The sequence below is a fragment of the Falco punctatus genome (genome assembly GCF_963210335.1).
Source record: "Falco punctatus genome assembly, chromosome: 5".
In the NCBI taxonomy this organism is placed as follows: Eukaryota; Metazoa; Chordata; class Aves; order Falconiformes; family Falconidae; genus Falco; species Falco punctatus.
Window position 1 is genome coordinate 87,770,842 of NC_137584.1, and position 23,972 is coordinate 87,794,813.

A 23,972-nucleotide genomic window follows, 5' to 3' on the forward strand; every position below is an offset into this window, starting at 1 on the left:
GGCACCAGCCAATGGGAGGGGAGGGGAGGGGCCAAGCGCAGCGCAGCGCAGCGGCTGCCCACAGCCCCGGCCGGAGCCCGGAGCAGCCCGCCCGCCGCTCTGGCGGCCCGAGCGAGGGGAGAGGCAGCGGCGCCCGAGGCAGAGCCCGCCCGGCAGCGCAGGGCAGGGCTCGCCCGCCCGCTCCCACCCGGCCCCCCTCACCGCGCACCTCAGCCCCGGCCCCGGCCGAGCCCCACCTGAAGCCATGCCTGGGGCGGCTCCGTCCTGACGCAGCCCGGCTCCAGCCGGGCCCTGGGCAGGGTCTCCAGGCCGGCTCTCCCCACAGCGGACGGGTTGCGGCGGGCGCCGCTCCCACCCCCGGGGGCAGCTCCCCGCCGAGGGGGCTCGGCCACAGCGGCGGCAGCAGCGGCCGCCGGGCACAGCCGCCCGCGGGGAGGCGCCGAGGCGCACTGCCCTCGCCGCAGCCAGACGCGCTCCGGGGAACCCCGCCGATTCCCTCTCTTATGACAAGGCGCCACCCCATTGGCCGGCGGCCTCGACGCCTCTGGGCCCAGCCAATGGCGAGCGCCCTGGCGCCTGTTGCTAGGCGACAGCGCCCGCAGCCCCGGCCGGGCCCCAGGCAGCCCCGGGCCCGGCCCGGCCCAGCGCAGGCCCAGCGCGGGGGGCGGCGGGCTCGGCCCTGCGGAGGCCGCGCACGGCGGGAGCCGAGGGGCCCCCTTGAGCCCCCCTCGACTCCTTCCCGCGAGGAGCCTGGTCACAGGGGGACGGCCACGTGAGCTGCTCCAAAAACACAGCGGGGGTGTTGCACAGGGCACCGCGTCCACCCAGGCCTCCTCAGGCGGCCGCAGGGAGGGCAGCGGGCCTTCACCCCGCTGCAGGGAGAGGGCACTCGGCCAAGCCCTGTAACGTGCTTCCCTGTCAGCATCAACACCGCGCATGCTGACTCCCTTCAGCAAAATACATTGGGCGATAAACTTGCAAGACACTTGCAATAAACTTGGTGAGATTCCACAGCTGAGCGTATGGAAATCTCTTACTGCCTTGCTGGCTGCCCAGATGTCACGGCAGGATACTGACGAATTGAGAGGCAAGGAAAGCAGACAAGAATTAAATTCATTTGAAAATTAATTCATTTAGGTTAAAAATGAAGTCACATTAGTTTAACTAAAGAGCTGCATTGCAGGTACCGCTCCAAGATTAAGTCATTATCCAAGAGTTCATGTGTATTCAGGCAACCACAACCAAAAATGGCAATAAAGAGGGGACTGCGCGACAGGAGCAGCAGAGCAGCTCCCTCCTCTCGAGCCCCTGTCAAGGGCAGGTACCTGGGCACGGACCCCAGACGGCCTCCGCGCCCCCTCACCTGCCGTGCCCATGAACAGGCCAGCAGAGGTTTGTCTCAACCCAATTAGTGATGGTCAGTGGAAAACCCCTCCCAGGGTCATGCCTGGGCTGGGGCCTCCTCTCATTCTCACCTGAAACAGTGCCTGTTTCTGAGGATCACTCCTCCAGAAAGACATAAGCCAAGGAGAAAGCAGCCAGAGGCTATGGCTAAGAAGGATCAGGGCTTCAGGAAACAGGGTCTCACAGGATTAATCATCCGGTGAATGGACTTGTTTAACATCAGCATCTTCTTAACAGAAGAGCTGTCTAAAGGCCTTTAAATACTTCAAAGGATGCTACAAATCAAAAGGCAATTCACTTCTCCCCATGCTCTGTGTTGAGGACAGACGCTCCATGTTGACCAGGCTTTAAATGAAGGCAAGGAGAGGCATTTGAGCTGTTACAGAAAGAGAGTTTGGGGGCAGTTTGAGAGCTGCCTGTAGCACCACGAGATAAAAGGAGGGAGGAGTTACAGTCTGCACCCCAACACACAGGGAACAGAGGCTTACACATCTTATAGCCAGATTAGTAAAGCGGATGGGTACCCTCTCAGGTGACAGCTGAAGAGAAGCACTTCTTATTCACTTCGTTTGAAGTACAGTATTTAAAAATGCGTTTGCTGGGGAGGGGGCAGGGGGGTAAATATTTCACCAGTCTGGTTTTTTTCAGAGCAAAAAAGCGTGTATTGCAGGGTAATGTGATGCAGGCTCTGCACGGTGAAATGTTACCCTCTGCCTTTTGGAGGCAATTGGCACAGACAGTCAGAATGTGCCCTTGATTAGTTCAACAACGTATTTACAGAATAAACTGTACCCAGAGCCAGTGTCATCACAGGACTACCTCTAGACTCAGCTCACTGAGCTGTGCTGCCTTCCTGACTCACTGAGCAAATACTGGGTAACTTGACACTTGAGGGTCTGCTGAGCGCCTGGGTACTCTCATCTGTATCTGCAAGAGTAGTTTCAATCAGGATTCCAGTATCCTGGAGTTACCAGTTCATTCTGCCAGAAGAATAAAAACGCATCCTGCTGTTAAGAAAAGGATACAAGAACAGGGAAATGCACTTCAACAGAGAGAACTTCGACCTACCAGCACAGAGCAGCTCAACGACGGCTTTGACTGTCCCAGTGTGCTGCTTTGGTCACACCCGCGTTTTTCAGTCCTGATCATGCAACATCAAAGTTTACTTCCAAACGTGCTTTTGTGATTACAGATCTGACTAGGAGCGTCCAGATCTGACTTGCTTTCAAAGGAAAGGCTAGTAGCTCCTGTGAGCAGCTTAAATAGCCATGCACAAAATAATGCTGTGATATAGAGTGCTTTGGCTCGAGGAAGGTTATGGTCACAGAAATCACCAGACACTGTACAAAACACCAAACGGATTCTTTCTGCATGGAATAACTTTAGCAAACAGTAAGCCATTGGCCAACAGAAGGTGACCTTCTCCAAATTCGCAACAGCTGCCCATCCTAAATGTTTGCATGTTTGACTTTTACAATTTTTGAGAGAAGCTTCTGACACACAATTGGCAGAAGATGGTCCCCACATCCAAAAGCCCCCAATGCCAGCTTGCAGCAACGGCTGCTCCATTTTAAGCAGAGCACATCAAGCCACCCAGCTGAAAAGCTTGAGTGTACCTGGACGTCTGTCTCCAGCTGCCATTGGGCAGGCATTCCCAGGGCAGCCAGAGCCACACAAGAACACTTCCCCTGCAGAATCTCCAGACTCTGCCCAAAAAGGTGCCAAATTCACACGGCTCCGGTCACCTGTCCTGAAACACACTAAAATTTTTAACTTACTTTCTTGAAAGCTCAGGCGTGCTGTGAACACACGGAAGGGAAGATCTTCCAACAGTCTTTAGAAATCACAGAGACACAAGCAAATGTTTTTTTCTGCAGTATGTTACAAGTTTAATTGTGCAAAAAAACAGTCACCAAGACTTCAGCTTTGTTGTGAACTGAACATAATTCCAGTGAGGTACAGGCATGGGAAGAGGTCCTACTGTAATTACAGCAAATACACCATAATCATTGTTTAGACAACCAGGCGGTTCGATAGGCTGATATACTGTTCTCAAGTGATTTACACATTCTGTATTTAACTCCTGCACATCAAGAGAATCAAAGAAATGACACCCAAGAGGAAAGCCAGTAGCACTGCACTAACTCAAAAGAACGTTAAAAAAATTTAGACAAACTCCCCAGTGATGGCCAAGAAGTAGTCTGCGATACTGCAGGTGGGCAGTGTAACTCCCCTTCATCCAACACTGTACATACTGTCTTTCAGCAAAAGAAAAGCCTTTCTTAAGGCCAGTATTTCTTTCAAGCACTGCAAGAAGAAGCATTAACAACCTTTAAAACTGTATTTCAAACTATGAAATACCAATGGTGCTGCATAAGAGATGGGGGGGGGGGGGGGGGGGGGGAAACACAAAAAAGTTTCAGAGCTCAGTCCTCTGGCTCCACCACTTAACAAAACAAAAAAACCCATACGGAAAAGAAAGGCCTTGCTGAATCCCCTCACCCTCATTAAAATCCTCCTGCAGTGCCCGCATCACTGAGGAAAAAACAGTTTTCAAAGCAGTTCCCCTCCTTACACATCCATGTTTCACCATAACCAGCTTGGACATTTGTAACATCGTTCCATGCAGCTACTTTTTGGTTCTAACAAATCTAGACGCTTCTTGCAAAAGCGTTTCAACATCTTCGTTATCCTTGTCTTCTGAACTTGGTTCCCAGTCAGAGTCTTCGTCGGTAGGTTCGCACTCCTCTTCCTCATCACCTCTAAAGCTGTCACCAAGGTCATACTCATTTGGTTCATCATCATTGGCACCGTCTTTCTCCACAGCCCTTTCTCCTGTAGGGACAACAACGCCATATATTCATGAATAATAAATACAGAACTAAAGAGACCTTGCAGGGGCCATCTAGTTAGCCCCTCTCCTCAACAGGAGAAAGGCTCAACTAAAGCACTCTATCCAATGCTGACAGTTTTGTGTGTGATTTTCAAGACTACTATGAAAAGCTGTACCATCCCTCTCTGACCACTTCTGCAGGGCTTACCAGTCTGATCAGTTAAGAAAGTTCTCCCTAGTGGCTTTTCTTCCAGCACTTGGAAAACAGTAATCAGGCCTCTTCTGACAACGTCTTCTGATATCAGAAGAAACCAGTATCAGACAACGTCTTCTGACAACTCTCCTTTCCTGAAGCAGTGGCATACACCATTTCCCTGGTCTTCTTCCCGTTACTTCTGTACCTAAACGAGGCATCTTTCTTGGCATTTAGCCCCTAGCTCTTGCTAGACAGCTATTCTGACCCTAAATTTTCTGCCTGCACCCATCCATATTTACTTAGGGCTGTTTTATACTCTTGCTCTTTAGAAGCTGACATGGCTTTGAATTCCCATTCACTTCCTTCCTGAGCTTCAGGGGAGCAAAGACAATCTCATAGATCACTCGCCTCCTACGCTCTCAACTTGGATCTGTGCTGGGTAGTCTGTGCTTCCTTTCTGCACACAGGTTAAGGAAACAACAAATGCTGAACACTTCTTTCCTGAGCTGGAGGCAGCCTACCCATTTCCCAGTTCAGTCCATTCTATCGCACTGCTGTCTCATCTGCTGCCTATCCATCTTCTGCACAACCTACACGTTGTGATCAAATTGCCTTCTGTCTTCACAGTATGTCACAATACTCTGTACTGGCAGGAATCAAAGACTTGGAAACCTCTATGTATGAGAAATGGATGCTGCTCACAGCATGTTCTTAAACGTTTTTTAGGCAGCTTGTCTTGCAGTCATCCTTTAATTGCTCAAATACGTTGGCATGTTTAAACCAATTCCCAGAGACAGGGTAATCCTGCTTTTTGAAGAAGCCTTATCTACCTGACTCGGTAGCATCTGGGCAAAGTTGCCGCCCTAGCAGCATTGCCTTCTCCTTTGACTTACCAGTAGCTGTGAACCTTTAACAAGTTGATTTCCACTGCTTTTGGACTTTGCCAGATGTGCACAACCATTGCTCTACCAGCCTATGCTACCTCCCTTTTTCCTACATGCCCACAATTCCTAACTAGCCACCGTCTGTTAATATTCCACTCATGTTATGCTGCCCTTAAGTCATACCCCTGAGTAAAGCTCTATTTGTTCCTTTTCCCCCCAGCCTCCGCTTTCTGCATTCTTCTCTCATCTGGAGATAACCTGTCAATGATCTCATACAAGTCATTTATCTGTTGAGCAGTTCTTATCATCTTTTATATGAAACTAGAAATGTGCTTTTCTTCTCAGCTACACAACCCAGTCCAAATCAGCCATGTTTATACCAACCTCACGTATGTCTTCGCAGCTTCTTGAAACCTTGGGTCAGAGCTCCAGACACTCAAGCTATGCGTGTGGTGAACAAGCAAGAACACCAGCACCTGATGTAGTCAGATCACATCCTCTGTCAGTTACATTTTTCTGCTAGTGGGAATGTTACTATTCCAGCATTATCTTATGGTCTGATTAACATTTTATACTCTATAGCAGCTCTCACCCAAGGTTTTCAAAAGCATTTACAGTCAAGTCCCTCAAAGGTACACAATTTTATGGGTGAACTGTGCTACAGAGGCACCCAATGACTACCTCGAATAGAGTCAGCCACGTGTGACGCAGCCGATACTGCAACTGAGAGATATCCTGTGGGCAGCAACCTTTACTGTGCACCACCTAGCAGAAAATCCTGAAAATGTCCAACTGTCAATTTCAGCTGTAATCCCATATGATGCTTGCTAGTTTGCTGTTTACCAGACTTTAGAGGAAAGTAATCATGCCCATGTTTACCCATAACAGCAGAATTTCTTCTAAGAAGCACGGACTATGGTTGTGCAGAAGGAATTACGCCTCAGAGGGAGATGTTGAAACAAAGATGCTAAATACATTAAGAACAAAACCTCTCTTCTCAGACGAGGCCTGTGAGAACAATAAGCCCAAGACCTGCTTAGCAAAGAAAAGCTGCTCTTACAGCACTGCAGATATTTTACAACAGAAATAGGAATTCTGCAAAAAATACTGATGACTTCCATATTTTTCCTACAAATGTACGAGGAGCATACTATGTTTTTCATCCCCATCCACCAATGTGTTTAGATTTCAGCAGCAAATGATGCGCTTCCGTCCAGGTCTTCTCACGCCAGCTCTTTCTGCTATAGTCTAATTCAGCTCCACAGCCCCTGAAGCTGCTCATTAAGCACAATCCTGCCTTTCCCCTGTTCCGTATTTATAAAGATGACCTTGAAACATTCTCTGAAAGCATGTCCTTTACGTGGGGAGAAAAAGCTTGCTGACCACCCCTTTCCACAGGGTTGTATCTGGAAGTGACCTGATCAGCTTGCTAGATAACATACAAAGAAGTGTGTAGGAGAATTATGCATAGGCCATAGCCACAGCAGGTCGTTCGTCCCAGTAGCAACAAGGTAGTAAGGTCATTCAGCAGTGACAATGTAATGACACCGTAACTCTAGCCTTTCTCCTTTTTTTTTCCTTCGTCTCTTACAGCTATTCCCCCAGTAATTAGCCTTAGACTATTTCGCAGAACACAGAACACATTCTCTATGGGCAACTTGGAATCCATCTCGTAGCAATTACACTAACGATGTTAAAAACTAAACGTGGCAAGTACCATGTAGGTGGCACCCTTCTTCTCTTGGCTGGTGGAGTTTCAGTACACTTGTACGGAAATTAATCCTGCTGTGCTTAACAGTGCAGTTGTGCCAAACAGCACGAAATAAAGGCTGATGGAACCCTGCCTGTGTGATCTTGCATGGCTCGGGACGACCGCCTCAGATGCGAGCTTGCTGAGTGCAACCTTTTACAAGCTTTGACCTCAAGACAACTAAGCAAGCCAGTCAACAAGATAGTGAGGGGAAAAAATAAATTTAAAAAAATCATCAAATACAAACAGAACTTTAACGAGTGAATTACCTTCTTCCCACTGTGCATGGAATATCAATTTTTCCCTGGTTCGTTCTTAGGAAGAGGAGCTGAATTTAACAGATTGAGTTTCACTCCCACGTCAAAGTTTTACACGCTTACAAGAGAAGCACTTTTCCATCCATAGCCACACCTGGCTGACCACCTGCCACGAGCTGCACGCGCAGGATCTACTGTTCCAGTAAGGAAGGTGTTCTTATGAAAGGCACAGCTACAATTTAAAACCTTCAAGATTAGCTTTAATTAGCTTCAGATATGCACACAGTCCAGCTTGCTTCATTATAAAGTCTTAACCACTGGCTGCACTTACAGTGCTGCTAACAATTTTCACCACTCTACAATGCACATTTCTGCAAGGCAGCGGCGATCAAGATGGGGCTTGTACTTGCATCATGGGATGTGGCAAAGCATACAGCTAACAAGTATGCCTCAGAACACACTAGTGCACAGATACAACCACACCAAGCATTCAGTGGCAGCCAAAGTACACACATACACGATAAGGAAATGGGATGGGAAATACATATCTGAGTGGAAAGCAAGTCACAGAACAGAATGGAGGCCAAAACACTTTGTCTAGAAAGCTACAGCTATTTGCACTTCAATTTACTTTCTCTAGAAGGCGTATCTCTCTATTTTGAAGATTTCTTTAGGAAATGTCCAGCCACACCTTGGTGATCTCAAAGACGTCAAGTTAGTTCCCACTTCCACTCGAGAGGCAGCAGCTCCACATCCTCATGCCTTGTTCAGGCCAGTGAATACGGCATATTATCAGACTATCAGACTGCTCTTCAAAGCTCACTTTTAAATTCTTTTAGAAATAACAGGAAGCTTCACATTTGGAAGCCAAACTGAGACAGAAAAAATTCCAGGCAAAAGATGCCTGGAAACAGACCTAAAGGATATTTAAAACTAGAGCCCATGCACCTGCAACATGTAAGCTAATATTATTGGCAGCCGCAAAGCAAGCTAGGTGTACTGCTGGTGAATGGAGGAGATACTCATACACAGTATTACAGGTTACATTATCAAGAGAGACTACAGCTTGCCTGTGATACTACGTAATGCTCACTGATGCCTAGAAACTAAACTTTGCAGGACACGTGCGTAGTTTACAGTGAATGTCGACCCCAGCTGAAAGGCATTACCCTTCTTCTACACTTCAGTCCTAACAAGCCTCTAACATCAATACCTCAGAGTAAATCTAAGAAAAGCTCATCGCCACATCCACAGGTATCATTTGAAAGTTATTTCGAGGTCAATGCAACGCAGAAGGAATATCTCAATGTTTCAAGAGCCATCAGTCTTCATGGGGTAACCTTAACTAGCTGTGGATGAACTACTGGCTCCTTTCGTCCTATTATGAACCCTCTTTAAGGAAGGAAGAATTGGTTTGGTCACACTCGTCTCTCCTTAAAACATTTGTTTGTTTCGCTGCCCGCTTCCAGGGAAGGACTGGCGTGCTCAGCCAGGACGCCTGGCACAAATCCAATTCAGCACTATTACTTGTGAAAAAGGAAGCAGAGTTTTACTAAAATAACGACTACCTTCTCCTCGGGTAAGTGTTATCAAGCATCTCCAGCACTACTAAATTCCCAAAACCCGAAGCAGATCAGTTGCATCCCATGATGATGTGCCCATTCATACCATCAGAACGTACCATTTTTTGAAGTTCGTTGTCGTGTTCGTCTTTCAGTTACTAAAGAAAGAAATGTTATTAGTCAGGTCAGAGTACAACATAGCAATAAGGGTTATTCCTAGGGGTTGCTACAACAGAAGACTGACTTATTAAAAGAAATGCTGCAATGGTTGTGCTGTCTTCACAAGTGTAAAAACTACTCTGCTGCCCCCAAAAGACCTATTTTTTTTTTATTAAATGATTCTTGAAAGATTACCCAGATAAACAACTCTTACAAGTAGGAACCATGCTGCCTGTAGACAAATGTCATCAGTACTGGTTGCGGTTTTTAAAGCAGAAAATTGCAGTATTTCAAAGCATTTAAATATTTTACACCATTGTTTCCATAAATGCGATTTCTCTGTATTAACCATAGAACCATAGAATGGTTTGGGTTGGAAGGGACCAAAAAGGTCATGTAGTTCCAACCCTGCTGCCATGGGCAGGAGTAACGTCATAATCCTGATTTTTTAAAGTAAAATGCATTATCATTACATTTCCATAACTGTTCTGCTCTAAAGCATTGTTCTTTGCATTGGGAATTAAATTGTAAAAAAACCCTCCAAGTCCAATAATTAAGAAAAAGCACAAAAAAATGCAAAGTATATCTCTGAATTCTCTAAGAACAGACAAAATGTAAACAGTACATTCCCCTGTGTTTTGCAACAAGTCTAGTTACTGGAACATAGAAAGACTTTTAGAATATAAGCTCAGATTCAGTTTTAATTATATCCTCTCCAAGCCTCAACAGAACATACATGCTATGGGGATGGGAAAAAAAGGTATAGAAAAAATTTACCGCAGTATCCATTTGAAATGTTGAGAAATACTTTAGTGTATTCCCTGTTTTCACTGTAATACTCCAGCTCCAAACGGAGGAAGCAGAATAGAGAGATCTGCTAAGATCACACTACACCATGCTTAATTTTCAAAAAAACCTGTTAAACTCATGAAAATAGCCACTTGCCACGTGGCATGTTTCTCAGATCCTAAGATACAAAGCATACAAACTACATCAAGGGTGTCTGACCCAGACCATCTTGCTTCAGTTGAAAAACATTTAAAAAAGTGAATGTTAAGTGTGCAGCGGCCAAGCAACCTGAACTTCCTTATCAGTGTCAAGGGCAGCACCTCATGCTTAAGAGCAAGGGCGCAGGGCAACACAGAGCAAGCCGCAAATGCAGTGTTACTCACTTAAAGCATTTTATTCCGAGGTTTTGGCATCGATTACTGGGTTTGGGGTTTTCCCAAATTTGGGAAATTTGGGAAAATTTGCATTTGGGGTTTGTTCAGCTATACTGAACAACTTGGCTTACCTGGAGGTGCACTGTGCTTGTATTCTAGCTTATGCTGTGGATTCTTCCTGCAAAGAAGAAAACAGTACAAGCTTGATTTGCCACCTTGTTCCACGCTTAACAAGAGCTCAGCAAGTTCCCAGAACTCCTTTGTATTTTGTGAATAATTTTAATTTCTTTTTTAAATAAAATTCTGTGACCAGTGCTTTACTGCAGTGTCTCAGCATATCGAATGTAGGGTGAAAAAAAAAAAAAAAAGGGTTCATTAAGAGTTCCTCTTGTTTCGGCCTTTAATTAAAAAAAAAAAGAAAAAAAAAAAGCTGATCAAAACCAAGAGATGAGATAGTTCCCAAAGTTGTAAGATGAGATGCATTTGTTCAGCATAATAAGAACTGATCCAATTATTTACTCTCACTAGAAACGAAACCAGAACATGAACCTCTGGTGCATAAAGCACAATGCACGCCCAGTGCATCACAAGTCTCAGATACCCAGGCAAAGCTTCAATATTCTGCAACATAAAGCTACAAATCAAATAGTTTGGGAAAATTATTGCTTGTCGCAAAGTACTATCACAGGGAAAGGACATAGAAGGATTGTTAAGAGAGATTATTCATTTCTGCAATATGCTGCTGCAATCCAGAAAGTTCAACATACAAGTGTGTATGTCTTCTATTAAAAAACAGCATCAATGCAATGAAAAAAATAAAATTAAACTTACTCTGGGATCTGCAGTAAATGCTGCCCTCATTCAGGCTGTGATCCAGGTCATAACACGCTGATTTATCCCCCTCCACACACCCCCACCCCCCAAGCAGTTATCCAATGCTGTTCTAATATTTTAACTCGGTCCCACTTACATCGTGCTAATCTGTTGTGTTAGTGCATTAGAGGCTTTTCTCAAGGCTGCACGTTAAAATAGTTTCAGCTCAATTTACTGTTTTGCAGAAAATTAAAAAAAAAAATATCCAACTTTGGAAGAAAACTGGATCAGTTGTCATAATTTTTGCTTCTGAAAAGAATGAAAGCCCACTATTTAAGAACGACATACCACGTGACATTGCTTGAAACACAAGATTAATTTCTGTAACTGCAGAATTTGGGGGATATTTTACAAAACACCCTTGCTGTGAAGACCGCCTTGTAAAACTAGTGATTTATTTGTTTTCTTATCCTTCAAAACCAGCATACTCTTCAGTAGAAATACCTTATTTTCATGTCAAATAACGTGACAAATTCACATACTTCAAGTTGATTTACAGTTTTATGGCTACTGCTGTCCCAAAGTACGTGACGTGTGCATTAGAAGGGATAGTTATCTGAATAAAAACATGCAAGTACACCTTTTTTTAAATACACTGTACTGAAACAAAAACAGTTGCCTAATTCAGTGTTTTGCAAGTATTGTCAGCATCAGAGCATTTGATCCCAACTCAAGGCATAGCACTTAGATAATTCAATTAGGTATTCAAGTAGTAGCCAGCAGATAAAGACAACAAAAATAACATGAAAACCCTTCAAATGACACCTGTTGCTTCTACCCCCAAAAGAATGAAACGCAGATTAAGAAAAGATCAACTAACGCAGCACAGGAGTTGTCTTACCTGCAAGGGGAGACAGTTTTAGTTCCGCTGTACTCCTGGAAAGCATGTCGGCAATTTCATGACCGGTATAAACCCAGATTCCTGCTCCCGAGATGAGAAATTCATCTCACAGAAGTTTTTCAGATGAGAAATACTTCTGTGTTAGCTGAACGTAAGATGGCTTTTTCCTAAAAGCTACCCTCATTTTCTTACATTTTGTGAAGAACACGCTCTTTAGGATCATCACACTTCCCAGGAGAGAGAGAAAATGTTTTTGCTCAAGCACAATCTTGAACAGCAGCTGTTTGTTTCAGTATGCCCCCACAGAAGGGCTGTTGCCTCAAAATATATCCCTTTGTCCATTGCACCAATTACAAAGCAGTCATGAAACTCTGCTAAATAGAAGTGTAAAACCTAGATGTTGAGAAACACATGGAACAAAAGGATCTTTTGAATCAACGGTGGTTAAAAGAAGCAGCAGTCTGCCATGAACTGGATTTTCTTGCTGGTACCTAAATTATGCTTGCTTACACATCAAATACGGATTAAAACAGAGAGTTTGTACAAAACCTCAACAAATATTTTATCAATATCTAAACTAAAAGTTACATATCAGGAACAACGCCTAACAATAAATTATTGTTTCTATACAAGAAGAACAGTTTACTACATGTTGAAAAGTGAAAAAGTTTTGATTGTTGGGCAGCTGAATAGGTTTCAAATGTCAAGTCTTCAGGTTCACCGGCTGAAATCACAAAAAAAATTTTGCACAGACTTGGGTGCTTTAAAGGTAGAAGTCTGTCCACAGCAGATTTTGGAAGGCCACAGTCGAGGTTTAACATCACTATCCTATAGCCATTTTGCAACTCCAGGGGAGAACATTCTTAACCGGTAAAACAAGGAAAGCCATTTTGCACAGTGCTTCTTACCTGTAACAAGCCGTTCCATACGGACATTCAGGCCGGTTATCTTTGTTATCCTGAGTTACGATCTCGGTTTCATGATAGTCATCATCGTGAGGGTGACTGAACTGCTGAAAGTGAAGGGGATTCTTCCTGCAAAAGACAAAGATAGATCAAGAACCAACTATTCCATTTTTACGCAAGAAGTGGAGACAAGAAAGGTGTTACTGAATCAGTGACAACTCATTTTTCTGTGGTTACAGAAAGAGCAGCTTTTAACTTTTAATTTTATGCAGAATCTAAGACCTGCTTTCAGGGTAAGAGAAGAAAAGTTTTGTCTCAGCACATGCCACAGGAGGTTAAAACACGAATTCTCCTATTTCCCACCAGCTCCAAGTTTCAGACCTCCAACACATACACAATCTCCTGATGTAGTCATATAGCACGAATCTTACTGAGCAGCTGGCTCGTTAGGACTCCCTCTGGAGCTATGCAAGTGCCATACAAACCTCTCGCAAAGTCTCAGCTCAAGCCGCAAGGATCACCCCTGGCAGCCGAGCAACTGCAGCACTGGAGACTTCCCACGCTCTCCGGTGATCGCCTGTGAGCTTTAGGCAATACGTCTCAATCATTCTGTTCCGTATGAAAGGTACTTCTCACTTGAATACTTCAAATGCCAGCGTATTATTCCAGAGGGATGAAGTACTGAGGCCTGAGCAACAGGCCCCGAGCCAAAGCTGACCTCTAGACAAACCCGCCAACCAAACATTAAATATATTTAGTATCCAAACATCAGCGAAATATGCACGATCATTAACTATGTATGACCATTAGCGAAAGACAGATAAAATATAATCATTAGTGAAGATACCGTGTGTCCTGCCTTGCTTAGAGGCAGGTGGTCAGGGCCATGAAACCAGGTATTTTCTGTGGTTAAAATCCAGCAGATACAGGAATCTCCCTCGGGTCCTCCCTGAGCCCTGGCCAGGCTTTGGTGGGATCTGACAGGAGAGTGAAACCAGAAGTCTCTGCATTTGAAGTTATGTGAACTTGTTTATTCCCTAGTATAAAAGCCGGAGCCTCTCGCAGTGACGTTGGAGACCTCACCTACCAGATGCCCTGCGTAGGACTTCCCAGCTGCCGGGACAGGCTCTCCAGATCCTTGCTGCAACAAGATCCCCAGCGACTGCGGATCTGGGTGATGGTAATGTATTAGGGCAACTGGTGATGTATCTGTCTTAATCACTACAGCTAACGGTGAATAGTAATGATCGGGTGCATTGCCTTGCTTATCTCTTTCACCGCTTGAATCAGGGTATCGTAGGCTAACCCTTTTGTACGTGCATATGCCTTATTTTCGGCATTAATTTGAAACAAACAGTAAAGCAAGGTTATTTTGTGTATTGGTGTCTGTGTGCCATCTACCGACCCTGTCAATTGGCAAAACACGGAGCAGTCTACTGGACATGACACTGATGGTGCTCTCAGGTTTGCCTTGGCTACCGTGGCATTTTATTTGAAATACCAAATCACAACGACGACATGAAGTTGTACCGTAAGACACAACTCGGAGCCACACCAACGTCAGTGATGAGAGCGCATTACCAGCATCCATGACTTCGTGCTCTACAACACTTAGTCCAATCCAAGGTGAGCAAGCAGTGAATACACATATATGCATCATTCAAAGGCCTTTTCTACTGCTTCTAGGCAACAGGCTTGCGTGCACACCGTACAAGACACGGCAACTATAAACAACATCACTTAGTGAAGATTTTCTGTAAAGCGATGCTAAAAAGAACACAGAAAAACACATCATGACTTCAGGAGAAATTCAGGTGACAGATCAAAAGACACTACATAAAAATTATGTCACAGTGTGAACATACTGTACTAAAAGCAAATCTACTTTTCCCTAATGATTTCTTTTAGAGATACTTTTTCTCAAGCGTATTTAAAAGCAAGAAATGGGAGATGCTTTAAGAAATGATTTTCCAAAAGATATCCGCAAAAGACTTCTGTGATTTACCACATCAATGCCCAGAACACATAAACTTCAACATGTTTGTGCAAATTATAAACGTTACCTGCTTGCCTCAAGCAAGAGGAACAACTTTAAACTAGAGCGAGTACTGCTTTAATTTGTACTTGTTACTGCTGCACTGAGAAACACAAAGCCAGAACCATGTATGTAGCTAGCCACATACACAACAGCTCCCTCACTGACCACAGGCACTCCTTCCTTTAAATTCACAACCGGCTCTTTGGAACTTTCTGCGGAACAGACAGTATTAATTTCAGCATTTCAACTAACAACATAAGAAAAAAGCTTTTGTTACAGCTTTGGCAAAATGACTACTTGAGTGCTGTGAGCTCTACTAACCATTCAGGCACCAAAACAAAGACTAGATATTTAGTATTAATACTTTACATCTCCATTTGCCTGGTACCTTTCATTCAGGAAGCTCAGCAAGCAAGCTACAGATCAACTCTTCCATGAGTTACTTATCAGAGATCCAGTGTGCCTCAGATCTACTTACACAGCTGACAGACGCCTCGTCCTGGTCTTTTCTGTTAATTTCTGCAGACTGTAGGGTAAGTCAATACTGTTTCACTAGGTATCATTGCAAAGTTGCATCTAGCAGTCTTTTATTCCACAAGTTCTCGGGAAACATCACCAAATTCAGGCTGGCTGCCTACTTCCTTTGCCATTCAAAAATAAATGGGATGAAACCAAGTAATTTTAGAGACCGCTTGCTTTGTTTTCTAAATGCACAGAGCTAACTTGCTAGCAATACTAGCTAGAATTTTAATTTGGTCATTTGAAACACAATTCATCTTCTCAAAGGGATACAGAAGCAGCTAATGCTCTGTGAAATCATTTTAATACTTATTCCTACAATAAGATCCTAGTCACCAAGGAAAGAAGGCCTAACAGCTGTCAATTAGCTACCCTATTCTGTTTTAGGTGACAGCCAGTTCCTTTCAAAAATTTACTTCAAAAGCTATTTGGCCAATACCAAACAGCCCTTATTGCAGGAGAGAAAAAAAAAAAAAAGAAGAGAGAGGAGAGAAAAGAAAGAGAGAGGAGAGGAAAGAGAGAAAAGAGTATAGGAGGAAGCAATAAGAAAAAGGAAAGGGTCTTGATGTATGCTTCCTATCACTGGGCTTCAGGATTTTTTGGGCCAGTGGATGATGCTCCTCAAGTTATTATACTTTACCTGTGAAGCACCTTAAACATGTCCTACTTCAGATGCTCAGGACTAGAAAAAAAAAATAAAAATCATAGTTTATCCTACCTTGATGTGGATAATTTATACTCACTCCACTTCTATATGTTGTGCAACAATATCCAGCAAAATGAAAAGCAGCAGAGAAGTGCATAGCTTCTATTAAGCAAATATTATCCCTTCTTGCAAAAATCTTCTTCCTTTTATTAGGACTTTGGTTTGTTTGAGGGTTGTTTGGGTTTTTTTGAACACAAGAGATCTCGGTTGTAAGAGCGCACCATCTTTCATGCTGGAAGTTGCACTCCAAAGTTATTTAGTTTTACAACAAAACCTCGCTGCATAGGAATATGTTATTAGTATGATCAAAAGAAAATCATTAAGCTTTACTTGCACAAAAATTAACCAATGAAAAGCCTATTTTAAGAATAAAGTTTTAGGAGACCTGCCTTCTCATAAACATATACAGAAGCTCTGAATTGGTGTCCCTGCGCTTTGCGTTGCAGAAAATTACACAAATAATTACACAAGTAAAACTTAGAAAGTTCTTCAAAATCGATGCAGTCATCTCAAGCAGAAGCTGAGTGTCGCTCAGTAAAATATTCAAGACAGTTTTCATTGATGCAGCTCCCAAGAGCATCTTAAAAGCTTCTTCTAAAGCAAATTTAAGTGGTAAGGTCAGAATCCCTGGCTCTTCATAATCACATGCAGGAGACTCCTGCCACCCCAAGGGCTTATTTTCTCAGCCTACTAAAGAAACTGGTAGTGAAAATATAATGAATTACCCGCACTAGCTGTAAAGCCATGGAATTCAAGTCTGAAGTTACAAACACCTTACACACACCTGCGGTGTAAGTTCTAAATTGTAAGTCTTATTAGAAAACAGGTCTCAAAAAAAGACAGATGCAAGTCTGTAGCTGCCAGAGGTACAAGCTGAAGGTGAAATGAAAAATACTGATTTTCATAAACAAACAAACAAAGATCAAAGTATTTCGAAAAATGTACACACAAATCCAAAGGTTGGTTGAGCGTGCCCTGCTTTGACAGTTCCAGGAAAGGTTCACACACACCCAGTCAGCACAGAACAGTATCACCGGCTAGCAAAAGGACAGAACCCTGGACCAAAATTGTGAATGACAGTTTCAGAGATGAGAGTTCAGCTGTATCACACCGCTACTATGCAGCCCTTGAAATCGGGGCGTGGGTTCGGATTGGGTTTTATTTTTAATTCCCTATTCTTCTAACTTGGGAAAAACAAGCAGCAGACAAGAAAATGAACCAAAGACAGTATTCAAAGGGTCAGCTCCTTGACAACAAATATAGTCAGGCATAACATACACAGAGCACGTTGCCTCCTAGTGGGAACAGCAGTTTCTTTCGATTTGGTAAAAGCTTCAGACTACCACAGAAAGAGAATCTCACACTGAGGAGGACAACAAGAAGAATCATGTCTGGAGCGAGAGCTGTGAATCAAGCTGGATTCTTTCTAAAGCAGTGGTTTTCAATTCATAAACTAAGAAACTGAGCTATGGGTTACAAAGTTATTTCCTAAATGTTTCAGCTATGTGTTGTGTAAGAGACGTCTAATAAAATCAACTAAACTAACATTTCATCTTTTCAGTTTGTGCTGTTCTGCCAGGCACCTACCAAAGGTGCCTGTCATATCCAGAAGGCAAGTGTCTCTCAACAGCAGTTCACAAAATAAAGACTAGAAAACTGAAGAGCATTTAGTTATCGGATAAATGACATTTGATGACTATGAAACCTCACCTAGAAAGAACACTTTAAGGAAATGGCTTGGTTACCAAAGCAGTCCTCATTTGAGATGTTGACTCCTACAGCACCTTGTGTCAGAAGACACCTTTCATAAGGTGAATGGAAGGAGACGAAAACCAACTACTCATTGTACTGAAAAGAGCACTCAAAGCAGCTTCTCTTCCTCAGCAACTCTACAAACCAGGTTTTGCTCAAGGAAAACACCACACCATGAAAAACTGAATACGCTACCCATGTGTTCCTTCAAAGCGTCCATTCACATCACACACGTGTACATTTCTGTCAAAAACAGGGGTAACTGCAATGGCTTGCTTTACTCCACCACAGCCATCTCATCGATGCAGAATGACTCCTTAGTATTTGCTTTTAATGCAAGCCCACCAAGACAGACTACAAAGCACCTTGCTTTGCTGCAAACCAGCAGGTTTCGTCTCATGACAGCTCCTGAACATCAGAACCGATGGGTTTGATACTTCCTATTTACAAATTTCTCCAACAAAGTAAGATTTTGTTATGTGCTATTTCAGAGCATTCTTTTTTCTTATAAAGCAACGCTTCCCAAAAGAGCTGCCGCCAAATGTTTTAGAATAAAGACCCAAGAAGAAATGTGCACCTGCAGACTCCTATTCCACATTACCTGTAACTAAAACTTGCCTTCCAAAACATTAGGAACCCTTCAGCATGTCAGAGCATTACACCAGCTTAACCCCCACACAGGGGAAAACTTGTCTGAGCAAAAAGAAAAGGAGCTGGAGCAAACTAAAGGCTGCATTTGGACTACCGGATCAGCTTGACTGCCTAATACAACATGTTTCCCTCATAATCATTAAGGGCAAAAATTGAGATGCGTGAAAGTATGCTACGTGTAAACTTGAAGTCTGTAGCGTTCATTAATGCGACAGCTTTACGCTTTTGATATACCGTTACCTGCAGCAATAGGCACGCCAAATACATACAAGAACCCCTTTACTTGTCCTGGCTTGTTTTCTGAGCAACCTCAGGTTTTACTATCGCTCAAGCCGCTTGGGGGAAGAGGAAAAAAATACAAAAGCAATAATAGTAATAATAATTTTTAAAAAATAATCACAGGCCCCCCTGCTTCCTGGATTAGCCTTATCTTTTGTGCTTACAATGTACATGGATTTATCTGGAGCTCAAAACCTTCTCCAAAATGCAGTTTGCAGGTCACTGGTCACTTCCTAGCCTCAGGAACACCTCTAGATTCCTATCTTCCATTCAATACATTAACACACCACACTACAGACCTTGCCTGGGCAGAAAGAACGAGCAGGAGACCAGGCACGCAGCACTGGAGTTTTTGAACTTTGCTGCAACCTTTGTAGCGCACAAAACATCTGTATGACAGATCCTTCACCGTGAATCGAGAGGATATGAGTAGCAGAAAAAAAATAATAATATATTGTCCCTCAATTGAAGTATCACCAAAGACACTGACCAGGTAAGGGTACTGACCAGAGAAGGGTTAACAGGGAGTTTATAAGTGTGACTTGTTCGGGTTTTAAGGGGGGTCCGAACGCTTTAAAAAAAACCCAAAAGTGCAGACTGGCCAAGTTATAACAAAAGTAGTTCTTCATTATTTAGGGATAACAAATAGTAAGTATTTTAAATATTCAGATCACAAAGCATGCAATAACTTCATCTTTCATAAAAGTTTCAGCTGCTAATAAAATAAGCCCACAGGGTCTATGTTGGGCATTTCAATCATTTACATCTCTTCTCCCTGCTGGTACATGTACTCTACACACAGCGGGGTTTCTTTCTTTTCTTTTTAAAGTGGACCTTTGTTTCTTATTTCCTACGACACTGCACTGTTCAATTTGCTCAAGTAAATCATCCCTTGTTTAGGCTATACTGGCAGTTAGCAAGACATCCTGGCTCCTCCTTTTAGACTTTTAGGATTCTTGTTATGCCACTGGTTTCTCATCAGTCCCCCGTTTACCAAAAGATCTTTTTCAAATCAAAGCTTGTAACCGCTTTACCGTTTACTCTTCTGTAGCTAAGACAGTACTTCTTAATAACAAGCTAGCTTAAGCTAGTTTTATTTTTGCTTTACCTGTAACAGCCTGTTCCATACATGCAAGGTGTCCTCTTACGCTTGTTGTGTTTGGAGCTTTCTGAAGTATCTGCACTTCTGGTTGAATCAGAAATCTCAGTCTTGTAATCCAGATTTGCATCAGGCTCAAGAATCCCTTCCTGGGCACCAAAAGATTGGGAAGTCCTGCCCCAGTGAGCTTGTTGGCTTGTAGAACCAGTAATCTGCTCTTTGTTTTCTGTGTCCTCAATTCTATTTCCTTTACTGGAGATCTGACCTACTCTTTTAGACAATTTACTACGCAGCTGCCTATCTTTTTTTTCCAGAGAACTTCCAGGGGGTTTTGTTCCAGTCTTGCCATTTCCTTCCATGTTTCTCATGGTATTCTCAAGAGGAAATCCAGATGCATTCTGTGGAACTAGGTTACATTTTGAAGGACCTGGAAATGTACACGCTTCAGAATTAAAAGCTTTAAGGTCAACTCCGCCTCATCATTCCTGTTTTCAAAGGGAGAGAATCATAGAAGAGCCCAGGTTGGAAAGGACCTCAAAAGATCATCGGGGCCAGCCTTTAAAATCTTCTACTCCACTTTCCAAACTCAAGTTAGCTGCTAAATACACCTGCTGAATGAAAGGCTCAAGTTCAGAACACACACGCACTTTAAAGGAAAACTTATTCTAGAGCTCCCGTCCTCAGCTTCAGTTCCCTCACGACACGGTCAGGCTCCTCTCTCACCACCTCGTTTGTGAATAGTCCAAGGACTTCAGTTTACACTAACTTTTGATTAGAAGTACTGCTCCTGAAAAATGAATGCGGATTATACATGTGACGATACAGTAGCCTCTATAAGAACGTACCCTCCTATACAATAATCAATTTCAATCCCTTAAATAGCAAGCTAGATGGAAGATATCTATTTATGTATATGCAGGAGATACAGGGAATTCATGACACACACCTTGAGCTTAATCCCACCCCAATAAATCTTAAACGCTTCAGCTTGTGACTCTAAATCATACAAGAGTTTGTCAGTAGACACCATTAAGTAAAAATTTCCCTTTTGACAAATCCTGCATTTTAAAGTTTGGAACACACGTCCGCTGAAAATAAGAGATGTGTGCTTTAGAAAAAGGATACGAGATACGTAACCAAGACAAGAGCACTGTCCCAACAACTGAGATGTCACCCAGAAGCAGACCTGTATCGAAGGCTGAACTACTTTGGTACATTACCAAACTATTCAAAAGCTTCTGCTCTCTACAGTTTGTGATCTAAGTTCCTCCTCCAGGAGATGTATACTTAGTTTACATGGATGTGTTTGGCAGAGCTGGAAAATCAGGTGGCAGTTACCTATTTGATTTTGTTCCTTTCAATGCAAGCCTCATAAACTGTTAACCAAAACCGCTGCTCAAATGTAATTGCCTCGGGTGTGATTAAGAAAGGGCAAAGTCAGAATTAGTATCAAATGATCCAGACAGCAGCATATTTAGTAAGTCGGCTTGGAGACAAAGGTGACTTTTTTTATTAAGACTCCCAAATTAAGGCTCAGTAAACAACTGCCGCTTAGGAAATAAGCCTTCATTTGCAAAGCAGAACTAAATGACTCTAATTTGCCACTTCCACTTGTGACTTCTCTGCTACATACTTCATACTGCGTATTACATGCCTGTATTGTATGTAATGAGACTAAACACTTCCACGGGCATGATGATGACGACTAGTTAAAAAACAGGTCGTAATCAAAGAAAACCAAAGACAACAGCGCTATTGGCACTCGCTATGACACACGTGTGACCTCTCTGCCACCTGGTGGCTGCCGGCACTTAAAAGAACTAAGAATCTTTTCAGTTCCTACCCTACAGGACATTTTCTCAGTTGCCTTAATTATGACAGCAGCAGCGTGATTCTGGTTTTGATATCAAAATGCCAGTCTTTTAGAGCTCTCTAAGATTATTACTTGTGCTTGAACTAACCTACTGTTTTTTCTGCAAAGTTCTGAAGGCAAGTACACTGTGCTTCAGATAAGAAATATTTCTAGAATGATCAGGAGAAAATAAGTAAGGCTTCACAGAAGCTCACAAGTCAGAACACTTCTTCAGATAAAAAGAGCCACTACTTTATATCCCAGCTATCCCGAAGGGTACGCTCGCCATGAGTAACGCGTTTCAGCTAACCTTAAGATTTAATTAAAAAACAAAACCCTAAGAGTTTTCAGTGTCAAAATCCACAAAGCATTATCTAGTAACGGGATTTTAAGTGTTTTATAGATCCTAGAACAGATCCAGCCAATTCTAATGCTAGAGATTAGAAACACCTCCCCCAGGCTGTTCACTTACAGGAAAAGTCAGTGAAAGCCTCAGTTTGCTCTCACCAAAATACTGTTTCACTTTGATAACGATCCTCCTCTTTTCATTACTAGCAGCATTTCACTGCCTATAAACGCAGCTGTAATTTGGGGACACACAGAGACTGACCAGCTGAAGCGTCTGTTCACTTCTTGCCACAGAGCATTTTGGATTTCAGATTACTTTTTCTCGTCTGTCCTTCTTTTTTGACTCAGATTTTGAGATCGTGGCACAAGCACACTCCATGCTACCTTTCTTCAAAATGCAGCAGTTGCTACGCCATGTACCATCGTTCCCTGACCATAAAACTTTACCGAGAACGGCACGAGTTTGGGCAAAGTCCAGTACCACATTACATCAGTGTCATACCATCACCTATCCCTAAAAGGTTCTCGGAGAAAGAAACCACACACCAAGCCACTCCTAGGACCAGTACTTTGGCCCATGTCTACCAGCCTCTTGCTGTAAAGCTGAAAAGTCTGGTATTCCTGTGGAACTTTGGGAGCCAAAGTTCCAGATCCCAAGGAAGAAGTGCAACAAACCTACTCTCATGAAGGCTTCCACCGTCCTCGCTATAGAGCTCTCCAATGGACTGGCATTTCAAAACAACTGCTGAACAACAAATTACAAGCAGAACACACGTAGACCCAGCCTTCAACACCACACCGTGAGCTACATTCTCAGTTTTTGAAATACCACGGTTCTTCCCTGAGCCAAAAAATTACCTGAGATGAAGGGACAGGCATGGAAAGACAGCTCCTTTTCCCTTCATCTTGCTCTTCACCTTCAAAATCCTCTGCAGTTTCTTCAGAAGCTGATCTCTTTTTCTGCTGCACATTTACTTGCGGTTTTAATGACGCCGTATTACTTCTTCCTCCTCTCCCTTGGCCTTTTTTCATTCTACTACCTTAAAAGAAAAACAAAAGGGTTCTTTTGGAATGCAACTTTTTACAGTGAAATCCTGACCACATTAGAAATCTAAATCTGCGCTGAAGCAGAACATTGGGCAAAAAGCATGAGAAGTCGCAGCGCTGGGCATGTGCTGTTTCAACCACACATTTTTCATTCCCTGCTTACAGGAATAAAAAGCATATTTTAGAATGAAACAGATGCTTGAGGGGCAAATTTGCAGGAAAACAATAAATATGTGGCAAAGGATATTCGGGATTGACTGTCTCAGTGCCACTGACAAGTTCATTTCCACAATAGGAGCGGATCAGTAAACTACACGGTCCAAGGACAACTTTTACCACACATCTTTTGTGTTAGTATCACCTCAGACAACCACTTTATGCACACAAACATCAATTAGGACACGGCAAAATCAGGGTATGCCCACCTGCCTAGTCACCCACATCACAGCCCATTATTTCATCGGCCAGTAACCAACAGAAAGACAGCGAACGTTGTGCCTCCCGTTGGAAAGCTTCACAGCTCAGAAAACCGCAAGATCTCTGTCCTGAAGTGCTATTGCTGGATATACAGCTGGGAGACAGCCAGGGCCAGACAGCTCCATCTGCTGCAAAACGCATGCAGAAGGAAAATACTTGATGCCATTTTGCAAGACTTCAAAAACTCTCCCCCTTCAAAAAATAGCCATGTGCCAGAGTCATGTTTACAAAGCAAGGAACGGTTCAAATTTTAATGTTTGACTTCAAAATCACAAATCAGTGTTACCTTCCCAGTAAGAAGACAGACAGGGGGAGAAGAAAAACAAAAAAGGGGCAGCCTCTTAGTTTTACTCTCTACCTTTCTACCTTCCCACCCA

At 43.2% G+C, this 23,972-nt stretch overlaps 1 protein-coding gene across 3 annotated transcripts; it reads right to left on the minus strand.

The window, feature by feature from the left end:
• Window positions 1-3,450: 3,450 nt before the first annotated feature.
• LOC308064547 (aprataxin and PNK-like factor) lies at window positions 3,451-23,972 on the minus strand. 3 transcript variants are annotated; one of them, XM_080389163.1, is made up of 7 exons: window positions 23,544-23,972; window positions 22,930-23,111; window positions 19,881-20,269; window positions 12,831-12,956; window positions 10,340-10,386; window positions 9,006-9,044; window positions 3,451-4,239 (listed from the first exon to the last, which is right to left on the minus strand). In XM_080389163.1, the coding sequence occupies exons 2-7, from the start codon at window positions 23,101-23,103 to the stop codon at window positions 4,034-4,036; spliced, it is 981 nt and encodes a 326-aa protein (XP_080245289.1). In that variant the 5' UTR covers window positions 23,104-23,111; window positions 23,544-23,972; the 3' UTR covers window positions 3,451-4,033. The 3 variants fall into 3 exon arrangements, with proteins under 3 accessions (XP_080245289.1, XP_080245291.1, XP_080245290.1); XM_080389165.1 differs by lacking the exon at window positions 19,881-20,269 and adding an exon at window positions 11,923-11,957 and having other exon boundaries at window positions 23,544-23,964; XM_080389164.1 differs by lacking the exon at window positions 19,881-20,269 and having other exon boundaries at window positions 23,544-23,964.

Bases quoted from the DNA above. Each gene is read 5' to 3' on its own strand.
- LOC308064547 (XM_080389163.1), bottom strand. From the start codon at position 23,103: ATGAAAAAAGGCCAAGGGAGAGGAGGAAGAAGTAATACGGCGTCATTA. The intron at 10,387-12,830 runs GTAAGAAGCACT...TCTTCTTTGCAG, and splicing joins TATGGAACGGCTTGTTACAG to GAAGAATCCACAGCATAAGC. The intron at 9,045-10,339 runs GTAAGCCAAGTT...TTCTTTCTTTAG, and splicing joins CAAGCACAGTGCACCTCCAG to TAACTGAAAGACGAACACGA.